At 43.4% G+C, this 18,020-nt stretch overlaps 1 protein-coding gene across 1 annotated transcript; it reads left to right on the top strand.

Moving 5' to 3' along the window:
- Window positions 1-389: 389 nt before the first annotated feature.
- sh3tc1 (SH3 domain and tetratricopeptide repeats 1) lies at window positions 390-17,511 on the top strand. Its single transcript, XM_040181915.2, has 19 exons — window positions 390-586; window positions 877-948; window positions 2,501-2,631; window positions 3,006-3,111; window positions 3,606-3,746; window positions 5,196-5,394; window positions 5,480-5,556; window positions 6,107-6,302; window positions 6,388-6,518; window positions 7,010-7,048; window positions 7,142-8,503; window positions 9,030-9,170; window positions 12,376-12,597; window positions 12,684-12,864; window positions 13,279-13,429; window positions 13,853-13,975; window positions 14,383-14,533; window positions 14,947-15,143; window positions 15,640-17,511. The coding sequence occupies exons 1-19, from the start codon at window positions 481-483 to the stop codon at window positions 15,889-15,891; spliced, it is 3,978 nt and encodes a 1,325-aa protein (XP_040037849.2). The 5' UTR covers window positions 390-480; the 3' UTR covers window positions 15,892-17,511.
- Window positions 17,512-18,020: the final 509 nt, after the last annotated feature.

The following is an 18,020-nucleotide window of genomic DNA, read 5'->3' as shown; positions in this document are numbered from 1 at the left end:
GAACAAGATAATTACATAAATAAATCTGATGAAAGAAATAATAATTATATTAATAAATTGAATCTCTGTGTCCACAATGTTTTTTTTAAGTTGGTCTGTTATTGATTCGGGTGTATTTTCATTGGATAATAGTTAATACAACAATCATTTAGGAATATTTGGAATAGAATAGAATATTCCAAAATTATATGAAAACAATCTCCTTCTCTAACTTGTTCACTTTAAAATCCACTCTACCAATTTGTTGGTTGACTTAAATGTGTGCCAACCACAGACGTCTATGTCCTTCAACGATATATTATTTATCATTATGTTGAGAGAAAAGGAGTTTTATTTTGAAAAGAAACCCGGAGACAATTACAGCAGTAAGCTTGACGCTGCTAAGGGACCTCAGTGGGAGCGGACTGCGCGGAGAGCATGTGATGGTGAGGTGGTGACTGCTCACTGGGGACGGGGAAGACTGCACAGTTCTGCTCGGACATGTCGGCCAGGTCAGACCGGGCCGGCGGGTACCGGGGAAAGATGTCTGCAGACGGCCTGCAGCACCGGCAGGTGGCAGAGAAAACAAACGGACACAGCAGAAAAGGTATTTGTACTACTAATATTAGAATGTATGTGCAAAGGCACTTCAGAAACACAGCAATATAGTATCATCCTCTTACAATACCAAATTATAAATGTTGTTATTAAGCCATAGTCTAATATGAATATGATTTCTTTCAATTATGTGTTGATTTCAAAGACAGTTATATAATATATAATTGTATTCATAAAGTGGCATCTCCTACTTTATTATTAATGCGCTCATTTATGTACAAGATCTCACCAAACTGTTGAGAATTTTAAATAAAAGTGAGGTTCTCCATGTTTTAACAGTGCACGGTTTCACCAGAGATTCTTCATGTCTGAGGAGAACTGTGTCAACATGTGAGGAAAAAGTCCCAGCAGGTAACTCCTGCTTCTTCTGTTTGAGAAGATTGTTTGTTGATGTCTTTTATTTGGTGGAAGTGCAGAGGCAGACTGGGAACGTGGGGTAAGTGTGGTACAATGTTGTAGTTTTGAGGCATTGGCTCTAATCAAATGGCATTGCTGTAGAATCGGTACATTTCTTTATGGTGCCCAGAAAGTAAATCCCAAGAACTTTGGTCAACTCTTGGTCAACTCATGAAAAATGTTTTCATTTTGACATGAACTCCAAACCTTCAAAGCTAATGGCATTCAGCCTCAGCTATACCAGTGTGAGGACTAGCAAATGTGATCATTCTAATATGCTAAACCCAAATTGTTGTTGTTCAGCATGTTGCATTCGTGCCAAGTCAAACATTTTCTGTGTTTGGCTGAATATTTAGCTGATTTTGATGTGTATTATTTCAGAACGACACTTCTGCAAGCCGGCAAATAAATTAAGATTCCATACATATTAAGAGTAAAATATTACCCAAAGCGGGTCATGTTTTAAGGCGTGGCTACCGACAGGTAGCTGCACCATATCTTGCATCCCTCCACATTCCAACATGTGGTGAATTCATGTACACTGTTTCCCAAAAATCGATATGGTGAGTGCCAAAATCTAAGCTGGTGCTTCACTCCAGAAAGCGATGGGTAACATCACAACATCCAAGTCCCCTTTTTCAATACTGTCAAGAGCCAGAAAAAAGGATTTATAGTTTGGAATATCTAACAATTAACAGTAGCGAGGCCACTGATGACTCTCAGGCAGTGAGCTGAGCTTCAGCTCCATTAATGATCCACCTCTTTACCTATTTTTTTTACTTGCTGAGAGTTAAACGTCACTCATCTTTACGTTTATTGAGGCCCTGCCAGCTGCTGCTTCCTGTTTTTTTGAAAACAAAAGCTTCACGGTAAAGAAATCCTTCCTTAACCGTTGCTTCAAATTGCACCGTCCGCTTTCACGAGTCATAAGAGAACACATGACTCGACCTCAGTGAAAAGTCATGTGAGCGATTCTTTTACACCTTGAACCTGTAAGTTCCTCTGAAGTCACTTATTAATCGCTGAGTCAGTCACACTGCCATCATCGCCTCAGATCACCAGAAGATCAGACGGAGCTCAGTGTCAAACCACAACATCCATCCGTCATCAAACTCCAGATAGTTAACAGACTGATAATTTTCTTTCTCTTCTTCAAAAGTATCGTCCTACTTTCTGTCCTTTAAGCTCTACTGTATTTCAGGTGATAAAGGACAATCTTGCTTCAGACCGCTTTCCTCCAAATACCTAAACTTTCATTTCACCTCAGCAACAGAAAATGCTGACCTCCTTTTTTTTTTAGCAAACATTAAAAGGGGAGGAGATGTCCTTTGTGTTGTTATGGAATTAGTAAATTAAAATAGTACTACTTACTGTAGGGTGTTGCAGTTGACCATTTAAAAGATATCTATATTATCATATATATATATATTTATATGCTACGTGATCTGGTCATGCCAGAGGACAAACATGGAGCGTTCGCCATGGTGATGGTGTGCCTTGTCTTCAGCTCTGCCGCTGCTGCTGGATGTGGTGTGGGGTCCGGAGCGTCTTCCTGCAGACAGGGACTCACAGGAAATGCTGAGAGGGAAACTGCGCAATCTGCAAGCTGACAGCACAGAGGTCAACGCTCTGTTCACGGTAGAGCTCATGACACACACACACACACACACGCACAAACACGCACACACACAGATACACACTGACGTGGCTCCTACAAAATTCATCTCCTAGCATTTTAAGCTGTGCAAAAATTCACTTCCTCCATGAATTATGAATGAATCAGGTTGTCCGTGTGCTCAGTTTGCTGTTTGTTTGAAGTTTGAAGAGTTCTGTTGCAAATAGTCATGCTAAGGCTAAAAGGATACTTCACCCGAAATATATCATTTTCTTCAATGTGTATTTTCTGAAAATACAAATAATACAAAAATGTTATAATGATTAGAAAGCTTGAATGTGAAGCATAAAAGTTTCTTTTTAAAGTGAAATTCATGAAATCTTTTATCTGTTTATAGGAGCTGTCTACTCACCTCATCTCCATCGACAGTGAAGAGAAAGTCATTTATGTGACATTCAAAACCTTTGAGGAGATATGGAAATTCACCACATATTATTCAATAGGTGGGTTTGGAAGAAGTTTGCGAATTTAAATGTTTCAAAGCACAGGCAAAAATGCAAAAGATAGTAATTCTATTATTATTTCCACAAGGAGGATTCTGCGATCAGTTGTGTGTGAGTGTGTTCGTGAGTGTGCGTCTGTCCAAAGGTCATCTCACATTCATACACCAATTGCCTGCATATATATTTTTTAGTTTGAGTTAAGTGGGTTTTTTTTTACAACAATTTATATCCCTTTTGTTGGCTGGACTGTGCATGGGGCCCACTTGTGGCAATCACACCAGGCAGAGATCTGCATTCTACGGAGTGCATAGACTCCGTAGAATGCAGAGACTTATATTAGACTTAGTATAGACGTAGACTTATATTATGGAATATTTAAATAGTTAGGAATGCAGAAATGTACTCGGATAGGTTTGCTAGCCCAGCTGGTGTTGCTGTTTAGGGCTTGCCACTTTAGAAGATGGATGGATTCATTCACATCTCCTCTCCTCCAGGTTTCCTGGGTCACTGCATGGAGAATCTGTTGTGGGACCAGAAGTTTTGGCTCAGCTCTTTGGAGGAGGACATTGAAATTAAGGTCTCTGTTCAAGAGGACACACTCCACCTGATCTACAAAGGCATTCTCATGCAAGAAGGTACAAAGGAATTTTGTGGAATTTAGGTTTAAAGCCTGCTGGGCTCGCCTACTGAAGTGGTTCTTAAGTTCTGATGTTGCCCCAGCATTTAATGCACCACTACAGCAAAAAGCAGGAAACATGTGTTGGGCATGGTGAAATTAAATCATTGATGTCAATAGAAGTATTAATATTCACTAAGATAATTCACAAAATAAATAAACAACAGGGCGCCACCGTAAAAAGGGACTAATAACCAAATTATAAATCAAGTCTCATAATTGATATGCACTCGTTAAGAGCAAGGAATTGAAGGTTTGAGTTTGTACGCTGGCTATGTTTCCAACCAGCACTACAATACACATATACACAAGAAGAGTCACAGAAAACTGCTCCTTAATGTATAACAGGGTTTATTAACTTCCAACAATACAAATCAGATCAATACCATTTGAAATCAACAAAAGCTATTATACGATAGCTGTAAAGCTAACATACTGACCACATGGCAAGCCATGTTGCTAGCAGGCTGTGTTTGTACACCACGTGTGTTTCTCACATAGTTGCCCAGTCATAGCCTAACTGTGTGTTGATAGGGTTTGCTGTGTTTCCTCGAGTCTCGTTTAACTCCGTCCGCTCGGTCCTTTGTTGCGGGAATCGATTGGGGATCATGAGGACTGTTGGGTTTCTTGGTGGCGTAAAAGCTGTTCGTGCTCTTGTAATCCAAGGGGATGGAAGAAGTTTTCCTTCTTGGTGAGCTGCTTGGGCCGGAAGTGAAGACTGAGACAGCCGGACTTCTCTGAAGCACCTAGAAAATGCATTCGAAAATCAGTCTTGGTTTTATGGTGGGAGATCATTTGACATCAATTTCACTCAAAAACATGATTGATGAGAAAACTGAGCAGACCATCTTATTAGTGAGGACGAGGACAGCTGTACCATGTGCTGTATTCTAGTCTCAAGGTACAAAAGCCCCCCGCCCCAACATAAAACCATTGCCGAATCAAGAACATCATTCTCTACGACTAGGCAATCAAACAGCCTGGTTGGGTTCGGGAAAAGATTTTGATTTGGGTACGTTTGTGTCGGTTATATAAAAGAGAAAATATAAAGAGGATCAACATGTTACAGTGTCACGGTGTCACCTTCCCTGTATTTAAGCCAGGTGTGTCTCTTGTCCTTTGTCGAGGTTTTACGTTGTATGTGTTTTCCATGTCAGCGTGCTCCTGGTCTGCGTTTTTCCTCCCAGGCATTTTTGATAATAAAGTCGTTATTATTTGCCAGTCTGCGTTTGGGTCCTGATCCAGCCACCCCGTTGTGACGTACAGTGACCAAAAGCTTTCCATCCAGGTCCCTCCGAACACAAAAGTGAAATATCCCCTCAAAATGATTTAGTGAATAACAAAAACCAATGCATTTTAGAATATCTGAAATACATTTCACAAAACAAACTCCACTCTGTATCCTTAGGTTCGTTGTTTGCTAGATGTAGTACCAACCAGATGTTTGACAGCTCTACCTCTGGAGGTGATCTGTACCTGGAGAAGGGAGACATAGCCCAGTTTGAGCCTCCCTTCCTGGGCTCAGGGTGGACTGTCCTCTGCCTGGCCGATGGAGCCCGAGGTACTGCACCCAGACCTGGGCTCGAGCTGGTTGTCCCTTTTCATCAGTAAGTCCTATTCCAACACAGAGCTACTCTCTCTGATCTGAGTGCCCACAATATGAGGTGTTCACATCATCCCATCTGTCCACAGATGGTTTCTCAAATCCTGCACAGAGAGCATTTTAATTGGTGATGGTAAACCCTCCTGTGACTTCCCTCTGCAGTTTGGTAAGTGCAGTAAAATATATTGAGGATAGTTTCCCAGGAAAGAATTCAGTAAACATACATATGAGAAACAATGTTTCATGAATTACCACTTTGTTGAAGTCTCTTTTTTTATTTGGTATTTACACACTAATAATCAAAATATTGAAGTCATTTAGCACTGCCCCTACAACTTACAACAGTACGTTCCTTTAGAGTGGCACTTCAACTTTAACGTTTGTCAATATTTCAGCTATTTCAAATGTTTCAACTGCAAATGTCATGTGAGCAACAAACAAGTACAGTGAACATGCAAGTTCAAAAGAGAGAACGTTAAGAAATGGTTCTCTGAACTATTAACCTACTTTCAATGATTAGATGCTAAGGTAAACTTCAACAGTTTACACAATATTTGATCTGCTGACGTCCAGCTGACGTCACTTTTATTATTGTGAACGACACCTACTTTAGGTTTCCCAGTGGTGTATGGTCAGTGTGTAGTAAAGAGAACATTGGAAGCCTTACAGAAAGTTATGGGATGTCTAGTTTCATATGGTCCTTCTTCCATGTGAAGCCTCAGGAAGCTGTCTGGCCACAGCAGGGTATGATGCTGAGGGCCCGGATGAGCTGAGTGTGGCGCCCGGTGATCGCATCGTCATCATTGGAATCCTGGTGTCTTGTTGTGATTGGTTCACAGCGAGGAAGGAGGCAACAGGAGAAGTAGGTTTGGTCAAGACAAGCCTAGTGAAGCCATCCACTGACATCCACAAGTGAGTGTATTGTGTGTGTAAAATTGTTCTACAATAGTGTTTGCGGAAATAATGTAATCTTATTGTCTTCTTGTCACTTTTCTAGCTTAGCAGATGTCTTTCTGGATGGAGAGGAAGGGACATTTTTCAATCCGCAAGAGGACAAAGTCATAGAAGAAACAAAGGCCTTATTGAAGAAGAAATCTGAAAATGATACTGGTCATAACTACAAACTTGGTGAGACAGAAGGGATTCATAGGTCACACTAATCAATACAGTTTTGTGTCATGTGTACAAAAAATCCAAGAAGTTATCCAAAGTCAACAACAAAATAACATATATTCTGTCGCTGCTCTTTTAGGCTCGACGGATTTGAAGAGTATCACGATTAGCATGTTTGCCAGCCAGTGTTGGTGTGAAAAAGAAATAACACACAAGAGTCAAACAGTCTCCTATTATATGTTAAAAATGTTAAATATAAATATTATGTTAGACTTTTATTGTGAGAGTTTGGAAAGGAAAGAGTAGATCTGGTCTCTTTGTCAAGGTCAAGAATGGAAATAAAGTAAAAATAACAACAAATCAGCAAAATAGCTTGAATTAATACTATGCCTCTAAAGCTTTCGGCACGAGTGCTACAGCATTCAGATTGACAGGCTGTATAAACCAGTTGTTGAGGTTTTAGGGTGTTTTTATTCACTTTCTGCTACTTTGTTGTTTAATTTCAGATATGATCAGTTACCAAGATGCTGATAAAATAATACCATGTAAGTATCTTCACCTACAGTACATGTCACTATCATGTATTATTTATTTTGTCCTTATGTAATTCTTTGCCCCTTGAAATTACGCTTTCACAGTCAGCTCTTCAAGCAAATCTCAGACTCAGCAGACTGACTTGAAGACAAATATTCAGAGGTTTCTTGATCAAGGACAAAAGTCATTGCCCCCATCCATAGTGACAATGAACGGGACTTTAGAGGACGCTGACCTCAACTCAGAAGCCAAAAAACCAAGTCCTCCCTGTTTCATTGTTCACCCGGTGGTAGAAGGAGACAACAACACGGAAATCTTCATTCTGCTTTTCGCTTTCTTGGAGGGACGAGACTACAAGATAGAGTTTGGCCCCCTTTATGGACTGAATTCTGAACTCCTGGCCTCCTCCACCTTTACTGGTCACTCGGAAGAGGATGAGCTGATTGCTTTCCTGGGGGTTGCCAGGGAAACAGCCAGGAAGAAGCGACTCCTTTGGTCACAGACTCGTTTGTGCTTTCTGCTGGGCAAACTCTGTGCTGGAAGATCAAAATTCAGCCAGGCCCGGGTTTACTTTGAGGAGGCCCTCAGTGTGCCACGAGAAGGCTTTGCGGACCTCAGGCTTTTGGCCAGCATCTACTCCAACCTGGTCGCTATATACCTTTTGCAGAAAAATACCGAAAGTTTCTTTGCTATGACAGAGCGACTTGTTGCCTTGCTATTTGGGACCCCAAACTGTCTGGAATGCCTAGTGGACAACTCTGCTCTTAAATACATCCTCAAGAAAGCCATTCTGTCCCACAACGGGATGGCAGAGGCACGGGCTTGTCATCTACTGGCGAAGCACCACTGGACTCATGCTGAAGGGGTACGAGTTGTTCCTTATCTTGAGAGACTGCTTGTTCTTTGCACTGAAACACAAAGAACATGGGGCATCTCGACCAGTCACGAATACCTTGCCCTGGGAAGGCTCTACAGCGAACTCGGACTTCCCCACCTCAGTGTCAGTTCGGCAAGGAGAGCTTCTCAGCATCCCTCTGCTACACTGACAAACTGCCTGAGCAGCATGGCTCTACTATTGAACAACGTCAACAGACAGAATGGGATCACAGAACAGGAAGTAACCCTCCCACCTCAAGTGGCTCCCTATCTACACCAAGCCCTTTCTTCTAAAAAAGTTCAGGGTGGAGGAAGTGATCAGCAACATGTTTTGAGCCATCAGCTCACCGTTAGTCTCTGCCAACTCTATTGCAAGCACAGGATGGTTGGACACGCTATCAGCCACATACACACTCTCATTGACAGTAATAGACTCCCACAGCGACTCCCCATCTCAGTCCCAGAGAGAAACGGTACCCTCATCTGGTTGGCATGGCTTCACATTGACAACAAGCAGCCAGATGTTGCCTTGGATATCCTGGACTCTGTCCTTTCTTCCATGCCTGAACATTGCACTACCCTTCAGGAAGGTTGGTGGATTTCTTTGGTTGTTTTTGTGTTCAAATAAAATAACATTTAATGTTTCAGCGGCAAATATTTCCAGAAACTAATCATGAACTAACATCAGATACTCCGCAAGGGAAATTTAGATTTCCCTGATTCAATTTCTGTTATGGTTTCAGTTTTATTGTTATTCAGTTTTATTGCTAACAAAGATAATCTGAGAAAAATGTTCCTTGAAGATATTTCTACAGTGGAAATGAGAGTGTGCTCTATCAAGAAATTATACTACTAGTTAAAAAACAAATAAGTCAAACATTGAAGTTGTTAGCTAACTTTTAAATTTTAACTGAACAACTTCCAGATTCAAAGCTCAATGTATCATGAATTGTGCCTCTGGAATGCAATTCAGGCCTCAGTAGGACTTATGTTTGAGCAGAAGAAACTCTGAAACTTTTTAAAAGATGTAAACATATGGTTGCTTAAAATACAATAAGTGTTCATCAGGAGGCTAAACCCTATGTCATCAGTAGATGTGTGTGATTTAACACAAAGGTGTGGTCCTCAACATGCGTGGCGTGGCATTTCGGTGCATGGGTGACCTCTGCAAGGCGGCACAGAGCTACGAGGCGGCTGTGGACGTCTGCCAAGAGTATGAGGACATTCCAAACTGGGCGGTAGCGCAGGCTAACCTGGGTAAGTAAATGTTGCTTCAAGGAAAACACTTTTATTTTGATTTATTGAACATGTATTACAAAATCATTGCAATAGTTACATTTTTTATGGCTGTTGACATATTAGGTATGGCCTAATATGCATATTTTAACATAACATTTGAGAAAACTTGTTGTGGCCGTGATAGCGCTACCACCGCCGGGATCCGTAAGGACGCACAGACACGCGTTGAGAGCAATACGACTTATTTTGTAAGGGATCAGTGGGCAGGATTGAGGCCGCTCGTCGCGCTGTTGCTCGGCTCCGCTCTGTCCTGCTCAGCTCTCGTGCTCTGCTCCACTCTCGTGCTCAGCTCTGCTCTGCTCACGTCCCTCGATCCGGATCCTGCTCACTGTTTTTACCAGAGAGACAATCAGTGCAGATTATTTCCACCTGTGCTTTCTCCTCACCTACCGTCCCCTGAACCAATCCCCCGCTCTCCCCCTGCAGCTGAGCTAACCACGACCCGCCACCACATACCTCCACCGCCCAACTTAGGCCGGGGAGCCATCCGGCCGAACCGACTCCCCCCCCCTCCCTCCTGTGGGCGGGAAAGGAAGGCCACGACCATCTGTGCCCCTGGCCTATGGATCACCTTGAAGTTAAAAGGCTGTAGAGCCAGATACCACCAAGTGATCCAGGCGTTGGCATCCTTCATGCGGTGGAGCCACTGCAGCGGGGCGTGGTCCGAACAGAGGGTGAACTGGCGTCCCAGGAGGTAATACCGCAGGGAGTCGACCGCCCACCGGATGGCCAGGCAGTCTTTCTCGACCGTACTGTACCTGGCCTCCCTCTTCGACAGCTTCCGGCTGATGTAGAGGACCGGGCGGTCCACCCCCTGCACCTGCTGGAACAAAATGGCCCCCAGCCCTCTGTTCGACGCATCAGTCTGCAAGACAAAAGGGAGAGAGAAGTCAGGTGTATGGAGCAGTGGTTCCCCACAGAGGGCTCGTTTCACCCCCTCAACCGCCCACTGGCACCGCTCCGTCCACTGGACCGGATCTGAGGCACCTTTCCGGGTTAGGTCAGTTAAGGGGCTGGTCAGCTCCGCAAAGCCCGGGATGAACCTTCTGTAGTAGACCGCCAGCCCCAAAAACTGCCTCACCTCTTTTTTCGTCTTGGGCCGCAGGCAGGCTGCAATGGCTGCGGTCTCGTCCACCTGCGGGCGCACCTGCCCGCCGGCCAAGTGGTACCCCAGATACCGTACCTCCCTCCGTCCAACTTCACACTTCCCCGGGTTGGCGGTGAGCCCGGCCTGCCTCAAGGACTCCAGCACCGCGCCCACCCGCCGTACATGCTCCGCCAGCGTGATGCTGTGGATGATGACGTCATCCAGGTAGGCGGCAGCATACACAGCGTGCGGACGCAGCACCCGGTCCATGAGGCGCTGGAAGGTGGCCGGGGAGCCGAACAACCCAAAGGGAAGTGTGGTGAATTGGTATAATCCAAACGAAGTGGAGAACGCCGACTTGGACTCTGGTGACAAGGGATTCGGCCAGTAGCCCTTGGTCAAATCCAGTGTCGTAAAAACTGCGCGGTGCCCAATCGGTCCAGGAGTTCGTCGACCCAGGGCATCGAGTACGCGTCAAACCGTGACACCGCATTCACCCTGCGATAATCCACACAGAACCTTATCGAGCCGTCCTTCTTGGCGACAAGAACGATGGGGCTGCACCAGGCGCTTTTGGACTCCTCTATTACCCCAATCTCCAGCATAGCGGCCAATTCTCGCTGAACCATTTTCCTTGTGTTCAGGTAACCTGTAGGGCCGTGTCTTCACCGTCACGCCTGGGGACGTCTCAATGTGATGCACTATGAGGTCCGTGCGACCTGGCAGGGAGGAGAACACATCATTAAATTGATCTTGCAACCGGGCTATGTCCGCTTGCTGGGCTGCAGAGAGACGGGCGTCGGACGGGAGCCGGGTCGGATCGGTGGACTTTGGGACCTCTGGCCCCAGCTCCTTGCTCTCTGCGACTGCAGACACCAGGGACACGGACTCCGCCTCCCTCCATGCTTTAAGGAGGTTTAGGTGGTAGATCTGCGTGGCCCCTCTGTCAGATCGCACCACCTCGTAGTCGACGTCCCCTACCCGCCGTGTGACTACAAAGGGCCCTTGCCACTTGGCGAGTAGTTTTGAGCTGGAAGAAGGAAGTAATACAAGCACTTTTTCTCCCGGTGTGAATTGTCTCAGCTTCGCCCCTCTGTTGTACAGCCGTTGTTGACGTTCCTGGGCCTGGAGCAAATTCTCACGTGACAACTCACGCAGTGTGTGGAGTTTGGCTCGCAGATCCAGGACGTACTGAATCTCGTTCTTACCGGGGCTCGGACCCTCCTCCCAGTGTTCCTTAAGCAGGTCGAGCACCCCCCGTGGTCTCCTGCCGAACAGCAGCTCGAAGGGAGAAAATCCTGTGGAGGCCTGGGGAACCTCCCTTACTGCAAACAACAGAGGGTCGAGCCATTTATCCCAATTACGCTCATCGTCGTGAATAAACTTACGAATCATCGATTTCAGCGTCTTGTTCAGCCGTTCCACCAGGCCGTCAGTCTGGGGATGGTACACACTGGTCCGAACGGACTTAACCCCCAATAATTTCGTACAGTTCCCGTAGGGTGCGTGACATGAACGAGGTGCCCATGTCAGTCAGAATCTCTTTCGGGATTCCGACTCGGGAGATGACCTGAAACAGCGCCACCACACTTGTAATTCTGAATAAAATTGTATCCTAATTTAATTAATCAACTGGGGAAGTTCCATGGTGGAATCTTCTAATGTTCATTCATCTGTAGTGTCTCCACATAACATGTGATTCTTCCCATTCAATTAAATTTATTTGATAAATTCCAAAATGTCTCTACATACAGTCTCTACACATCTGAATAGGAAAAACTCCACCAAGAAAGAAATCTTCAGTGGGCAGAAAAAGGAAGAAACTTTAGGGAGTACGGCAGAAGAAGATTGCTCTGTCATGATGGACGGAGTGTCATAAATGTCATCTGTACAGAATGAACAACTTAAAGGGATATACAATATTTTATAATTTATAATTACTACTATTAATAATAGCTGCAGTGGATGTAGCAGAATAACAATGATAACAAAAGTAGTAATTGCGTTATAGCAATAGTAATATCCATTTCCAATGATATCAGTTCTTTGAGATGACTTTGCTTCTTCCTCATGCAGGGCTGTTATGTCTGAAGGCTAGAGCTAAAGATCTGGCACAGAGACACCTGACTCAGGCCGTGCAGCTCTTCTCTGAGCTGGACGGAGAAGGTCATGAGTCAAACTTCATCACAGTACTGCTGGAGCTGGGTCAGCACTATGTGAAGCAGCACCAGCTGGACTTTGGGAAAGGATGCTACGAATGGGCTCTACTGCTGGCTATCAATGCTAACCTGTTAGACTGTAAGTATGTAAGTCACACATTGTGTGTCCTTTTTATTACTTGAGCTCCCGTCAATTAACGACACTGGATTTTCACAAATCGCCAGGCCAGCTCACTGCAACTAGACACCTGTACCATCTGTATGGGTGTGAGAATCCAGACCAGGCCCAGTGTATAATCTACAGCCAGCACCAGGTCCAGCTGCTGAGACAAACAGGAGACAGAGGACAGGAGGGAGAGGCACTGGAAGCCATCAGCCAGCTCTACCTCAGTCTGGGAACAGAAAGGTGTGTATTTGTGTTTGTGTGTGTGTGGTGTGTGTGTACATTTATATATTTGTGAGGACCAACGTACATTTGAAACCCAGGGTTATGGGGCTTGAGATTGCATTATGTCACTGTTTGCTCACAAAGTGTGTGTTTAGCTGGAATAGAGCAAATCACAAATGTGGTTTGGCCCCGTCAAAGATTGCTTTTGCAATAAAAACACTAGATTTGATATTTCAGATGACAGTAAACAAAAATATAAGCCTTAAAGCCACTTCCTTTTAGTAAACTTTGTTTTTTCAAAATTCTGAAAATGCACCTCAGCTGTTTGACATTATACGCTTAACCTGCCACACAAATCTGCAATGCCACCTGTCGTCACATTTGATATAAACATTATAATAATTAAATACAAAAGTCTCTGAATGTTCTCAGGGCATACAGGGCAGCCCTCGACGCCACCAAGACCAGTCTTGGTATTTTCATAGACCTGGGCCAGAGGGAGAAGGAGGCGTACGGCTGGCTGCAAGCGGGAAAGATCTACCACCTAGTGGACCAGACTGAACTGGTGGACCTTTACGTGCAGGTCTGAGAGTAGCTGTGTCAACAATCATAACTATTGGGACTGTCTACAAAATGCTTCTAACTCGACTGTAAACTTGTTCTGAGATGGTTCATGTCGTAACTATTTTCTTTTTTACCAAATGACACCCGTCGGCGCTATCACCTCTCAGAAAGAAGAGTGCATCTATAATCAATACTGCTATCTCACCTCGCACACCAAGCTAGCTTACGTTTACAGCTCAGCAGAGGAGGACTAATAGGATTGATGTTTCCTTCCCGAGCAAGAGTCCCTTGTCCGCTAGTCGATGAATGACGAGGACATCAGAAAACTTGACATTTGTAATTTGTGTTTTTGGTTCCCTATTCAAGTGGCTGCTTAGTTATTTGCAGGTTTGTGCTGCCTTTGAAGGATACACTAAAAACTCAGTGTTTATGTCGATGTCAGGTAGCTCAGGATGTTGCTCTGAGTACAGGAGACACCGGCTTCATTCTGAAGCTTCTGGAAGCGGCAGGAGACATTTTCTTCAACAGCAGCCAGGACCGGGACAAGGCTATCACCTTCTACAGGGTATGGACTGGATAAAACACTACGCAGCTATTTAAACATGTTGATTTACCATTACTGTATCATTTATCATCACTACTACTGTCAACTTCCAGCGGCACGCATATGGCATCCTTTGTTTAAATCAAGTTGGTTCTAATGTAGGATTAGACGATTTATCCATGTTTCAGAGCAGGGGGAAACTCCTCCAGTTGCAAAAATAATTCTAAAATTATGGAAGGTAAGATTATGTCACATATGGACACAAACCGATGTCATTGTGACTACATGCACATATTACATACAGTCTATGGCCTTTCTTTGCTATCACAGTATTTCTGTTATTGTTAGGAATGATGCCCAAAACTGAATATAAATAAGCAGCCTACCGTAAAATTCTGTACATCTCTGTATGTGTATCCACCATTTAGGACCGGGCTCTGCCCATCGCTGTGAAGAGCAGCAATGTTCGTTCCAGGCTGAGGTTGTGTAATAAATTGACGGAACTGATGCTCAGTCTCAAGCTTTACGGCGAAGCTATGGAGTTTGCTCAGACCTCACTGGACATCAGTAAAACTCTGGGTAACTGAAAACCTCCAACCCAAAGTTTAGAATTTTCCCTGTTCAGGATGTCAATTTAATTTAATTTTTTACCCTTTATTTAAAGCAATATCTGGTCCAATTGCTGTCATATATTAGTACTACATTGCTTTACCTACTTTGGGGGCTTTGACAAGCTGACATTTAGTCAAGTTTGATGGAACTGTGATGGGGTTCACTTTTGCAATTGTGATGTTTGCTTGACATCTGGGTCAAAGACAACATAAGGAACATGTTAAGCACAAAATGATTTATAAAGTTTATAAAGTTTTTGGTATTTGTTGATCTAAACCAATGATGCACAGGCAAATTGATAATTGAATTTACAGATACAATGAAGTCATGTGTGACACCAGAATAATTGTATCTGCCGTTGTGTGTGGTTGTACATACAGGTGAGTGTCTGAATGAGCGAGTGGCTTGCCATCGTCTGGCCTCTCTGTACCACTGTCTGGACCAGTACGAACTGGCTGAACACTATTACCTGAAAACCTTGACCCTGTGTCCAACACCTCTGCTGTTTGATGAGGAAACACTGTACTATGTTAGGGTGTACCAGACGCTGGGGGACATCATATTCTATGACCTGAAGGTAAGGGGTTAAATTATTGATATGTCAGTCTGATCATTACTACAAGCACAATATGACATGCACAGATGTTTAAAAGTATCGTCCTCCTCTATTGTGAAAATGAATGCTTTTGTTAAAGTTCCCTTTTGAGCTTTGAAACATTGTTTTTTAAATCTTTGCCAATATGTGACATTTTTTATTTTTCTTTGTTATTATTATTGGATAAGAGCTCACTTGGATGTTGTAGTAGGTAGGTAGGTGCTGGGATTGGTGGGGCAAGGTGTCATCAGCACCAGCCCAAGCACCACCTAGCTGGCTTGGTTAGCAAGGAAAGCAAACATCTGTAATTCACATTAGAGATAAAAACAGGGCTGTATGTAATGCAATTATCTGGAAAAATTACCAGCCAACTTTTTATAGCAGGGGAGGCCACACTTCTTGTTTGAGCTACAATGACGATAATGTGACTAAATCACACGTTTTTAAGGGGACGTACATTTTGCTTTTATCTCGATAGGATCCATTTGATGCTTCAGGCTACTACCACCTGGCTCTGGCTGCAGCCATGGATCTGGGTAACAAGAAGGCTCAGCTGCAGCTGTGCACTCGCCTCGCAACCATCTACCACAACTTCCTAATAGACAGGGAGCTCTCTCTCTTCTTTTACCAGAAGGCACGGGCCTTTGCCGCAGAGCTGAACGTGAGGAGGATAAATATCTCACCAGATCAGCTGAATAGTAGCACCTCACAGTACGAGACCACCGAATAATAGTATGGACACTGGGGAGTCAGGTCTTTGTTTTACAGGAAAACTTTAGTGGATGGATAAATGTTTGTGTTGTGGTACAGAAATGATTTTTCATAAGACGGTCATCGGTTCAATTTCACCCAGTAGCCTTTCTGTGTGGAGTTTGAACGTTCTCTCTGGGTACTCTGGCTTCCAATAGAAGAAGAAAGAAAATATTCTTTATTAATCCCTGTGGGCAAATGATTCTCTGCATTTAGCCCATCCCAGTGGGAACAGTGTGCTGCCACAAGTGTGCTTACCTTAAGGACACTTCGACACAGGAGCAGCCAGGGTTCAAACCATCAACGCTACGGTTACCGGCGCACCTTCTCTACTCCATACGTTTAGGTTAATTGCTGATTCTAAATTGCCTGTAGATATTTTAGTGTGAATGGTTGGCCTGCAATCCAGGGTGTACCCTGTCTCTCCACTGACGTTAGCTGGGCTTGACTCCAGCCCCCTTCATCGCAACCCTCAAAGGGGCACACTTGCCATTAGATCACCTGCTATTGAAAAATAATGATATGTTTTCTGACACACGGGTCACATGCACGGTCGACCGTGGGAGCTAATGGAAGACTTGGTGGTGCAAATTAGCGATCTTTGTTTACTATTGAACACATTTCATTTCATTTCAAAATGAGTAGGGTTGCTGGACCAAGGTGTTGCTGCGTACGTTAGTGAGGAGAAGGTGACTTTCAGACTTACATTGGAAGAGATAATTAAGGTCTCAAGGTGCCCAGGATGTCCAATCTAATCATTTATTGCATTTGTGAAACTATGTTCAATTCAAATTTACAATTCTACTTTACTCAGGCCTCAGGAAAAGATAAACATACTAATCAAGAACACTAAAAGCTTTAACTGATTATCTGTTATTTTGTTTATTGTAATTCTTCTAAACAATGAAAAAACGGCCTAACTGACAACTCATAAAAACAAGTACATGAAATTGTGTATGTTCTGGTACTTTTGCGGTTTACTTATTTTATAGCGTTTATCACTGAATCAGAAAGTAACAGACAGGACACAACCCTGTTCTGCACTCCTGTTGGGAATAAACCATATGACTTCCATTAAGCAAAACAAACGTAAATGCCCAATGTAACATCACTCTGTCACTAAAACTCTTCCCCAAGCAAATGTTTGCATCGTTAGTAATAACCCACAGTCAGATATCTGACAGTATCCCTCGTGTGATGGTATGTTCTTTCCATCTGAAAGTTCATCAGAGTTTCATCAGTGTGATCAAATGTTAATTATATTATATTAATTATATTTTCTTTGATCTAGATTGAATCTATTTTTATATTTGTGATAATAACTAAACTGAATTGCAAATAATGGACACAAAGCGTATAAGTATGATGTAAGATTTTTCCTCTTTTCGTGGCAGAATGAGAAGATAAGTTGATAATTTATGTGGTCTATAAGTTTATAAATCAACAGCAGCTGATTAACAGTGTGTCACTGTTTTTCTCATCAAAAGGCCATCATAAATACTATATTATTTTAAAGTATTTCAGAGCATTATTATTATTATTATATTAATGCTGTTACTACACTGCTGCATTTGAATACCAATAAATAGTATGATACCAACTTCTGTTAGTCTGTTTCTGTCTCAGCACAAAACATGAACCATTTGAACAAACTATTCTCTTCAATTAATAATGTATTATTTAATCTAGGTTATCGAGGTTGTACCAGTATTGTCACGGTGTGGTTTTATTTCCTGTCTTATTTTGTAGTTTTCTGCTTCTTGTCTCCCTGGGTAACTTCACTTCCTGCCTTGTCCTGTCATCGTCTGTGATTGTCTGATCGTTTCCACCTGTGTCCAATCACCTGCACCTCCCTAGTGTATTTAAGCTATGTGTGTCTCTTGTGTCACTTGTCGCGTCATTGTCTATCGTCCTGGATGTTCCCTGTTGTTTGTCCTGGATGTCGCTAGTTCCTGCCTGCCTTTTTGCCCCCTGTTCCTGTCTGCCTTTTTGCCCCCCGTTACTTGAATGTGTTTTTGCCCGTTGGCCTTTTGCTTTGTTTCTGCCTTTTGACTATTAAAGTCTTGTTGTTTTCTAAAAGAACTCTGCATTTGAGTCCTGCCTCCCACG

The sequence above is a fragment of the Gasterosteus aculeatus genome, chromosome 7 (assembly GCF_964276395.1).
Source record: "Gasterosteus aculeatus chromosome 7, fGasAcu3.hap1.1, whole genome shotgun sequence".
Classification (NCBI taxonomy): domain Eukaryota; kingdom Metazoa; phylum Chordata; class Actinopteri; order Perciformes; family Gasterosteidae; genus Gasterosteus; species Gasterosteus aculeatus.
This window is presented reverse-complemented; position numbering and strand designations above follow the sequence as displayed.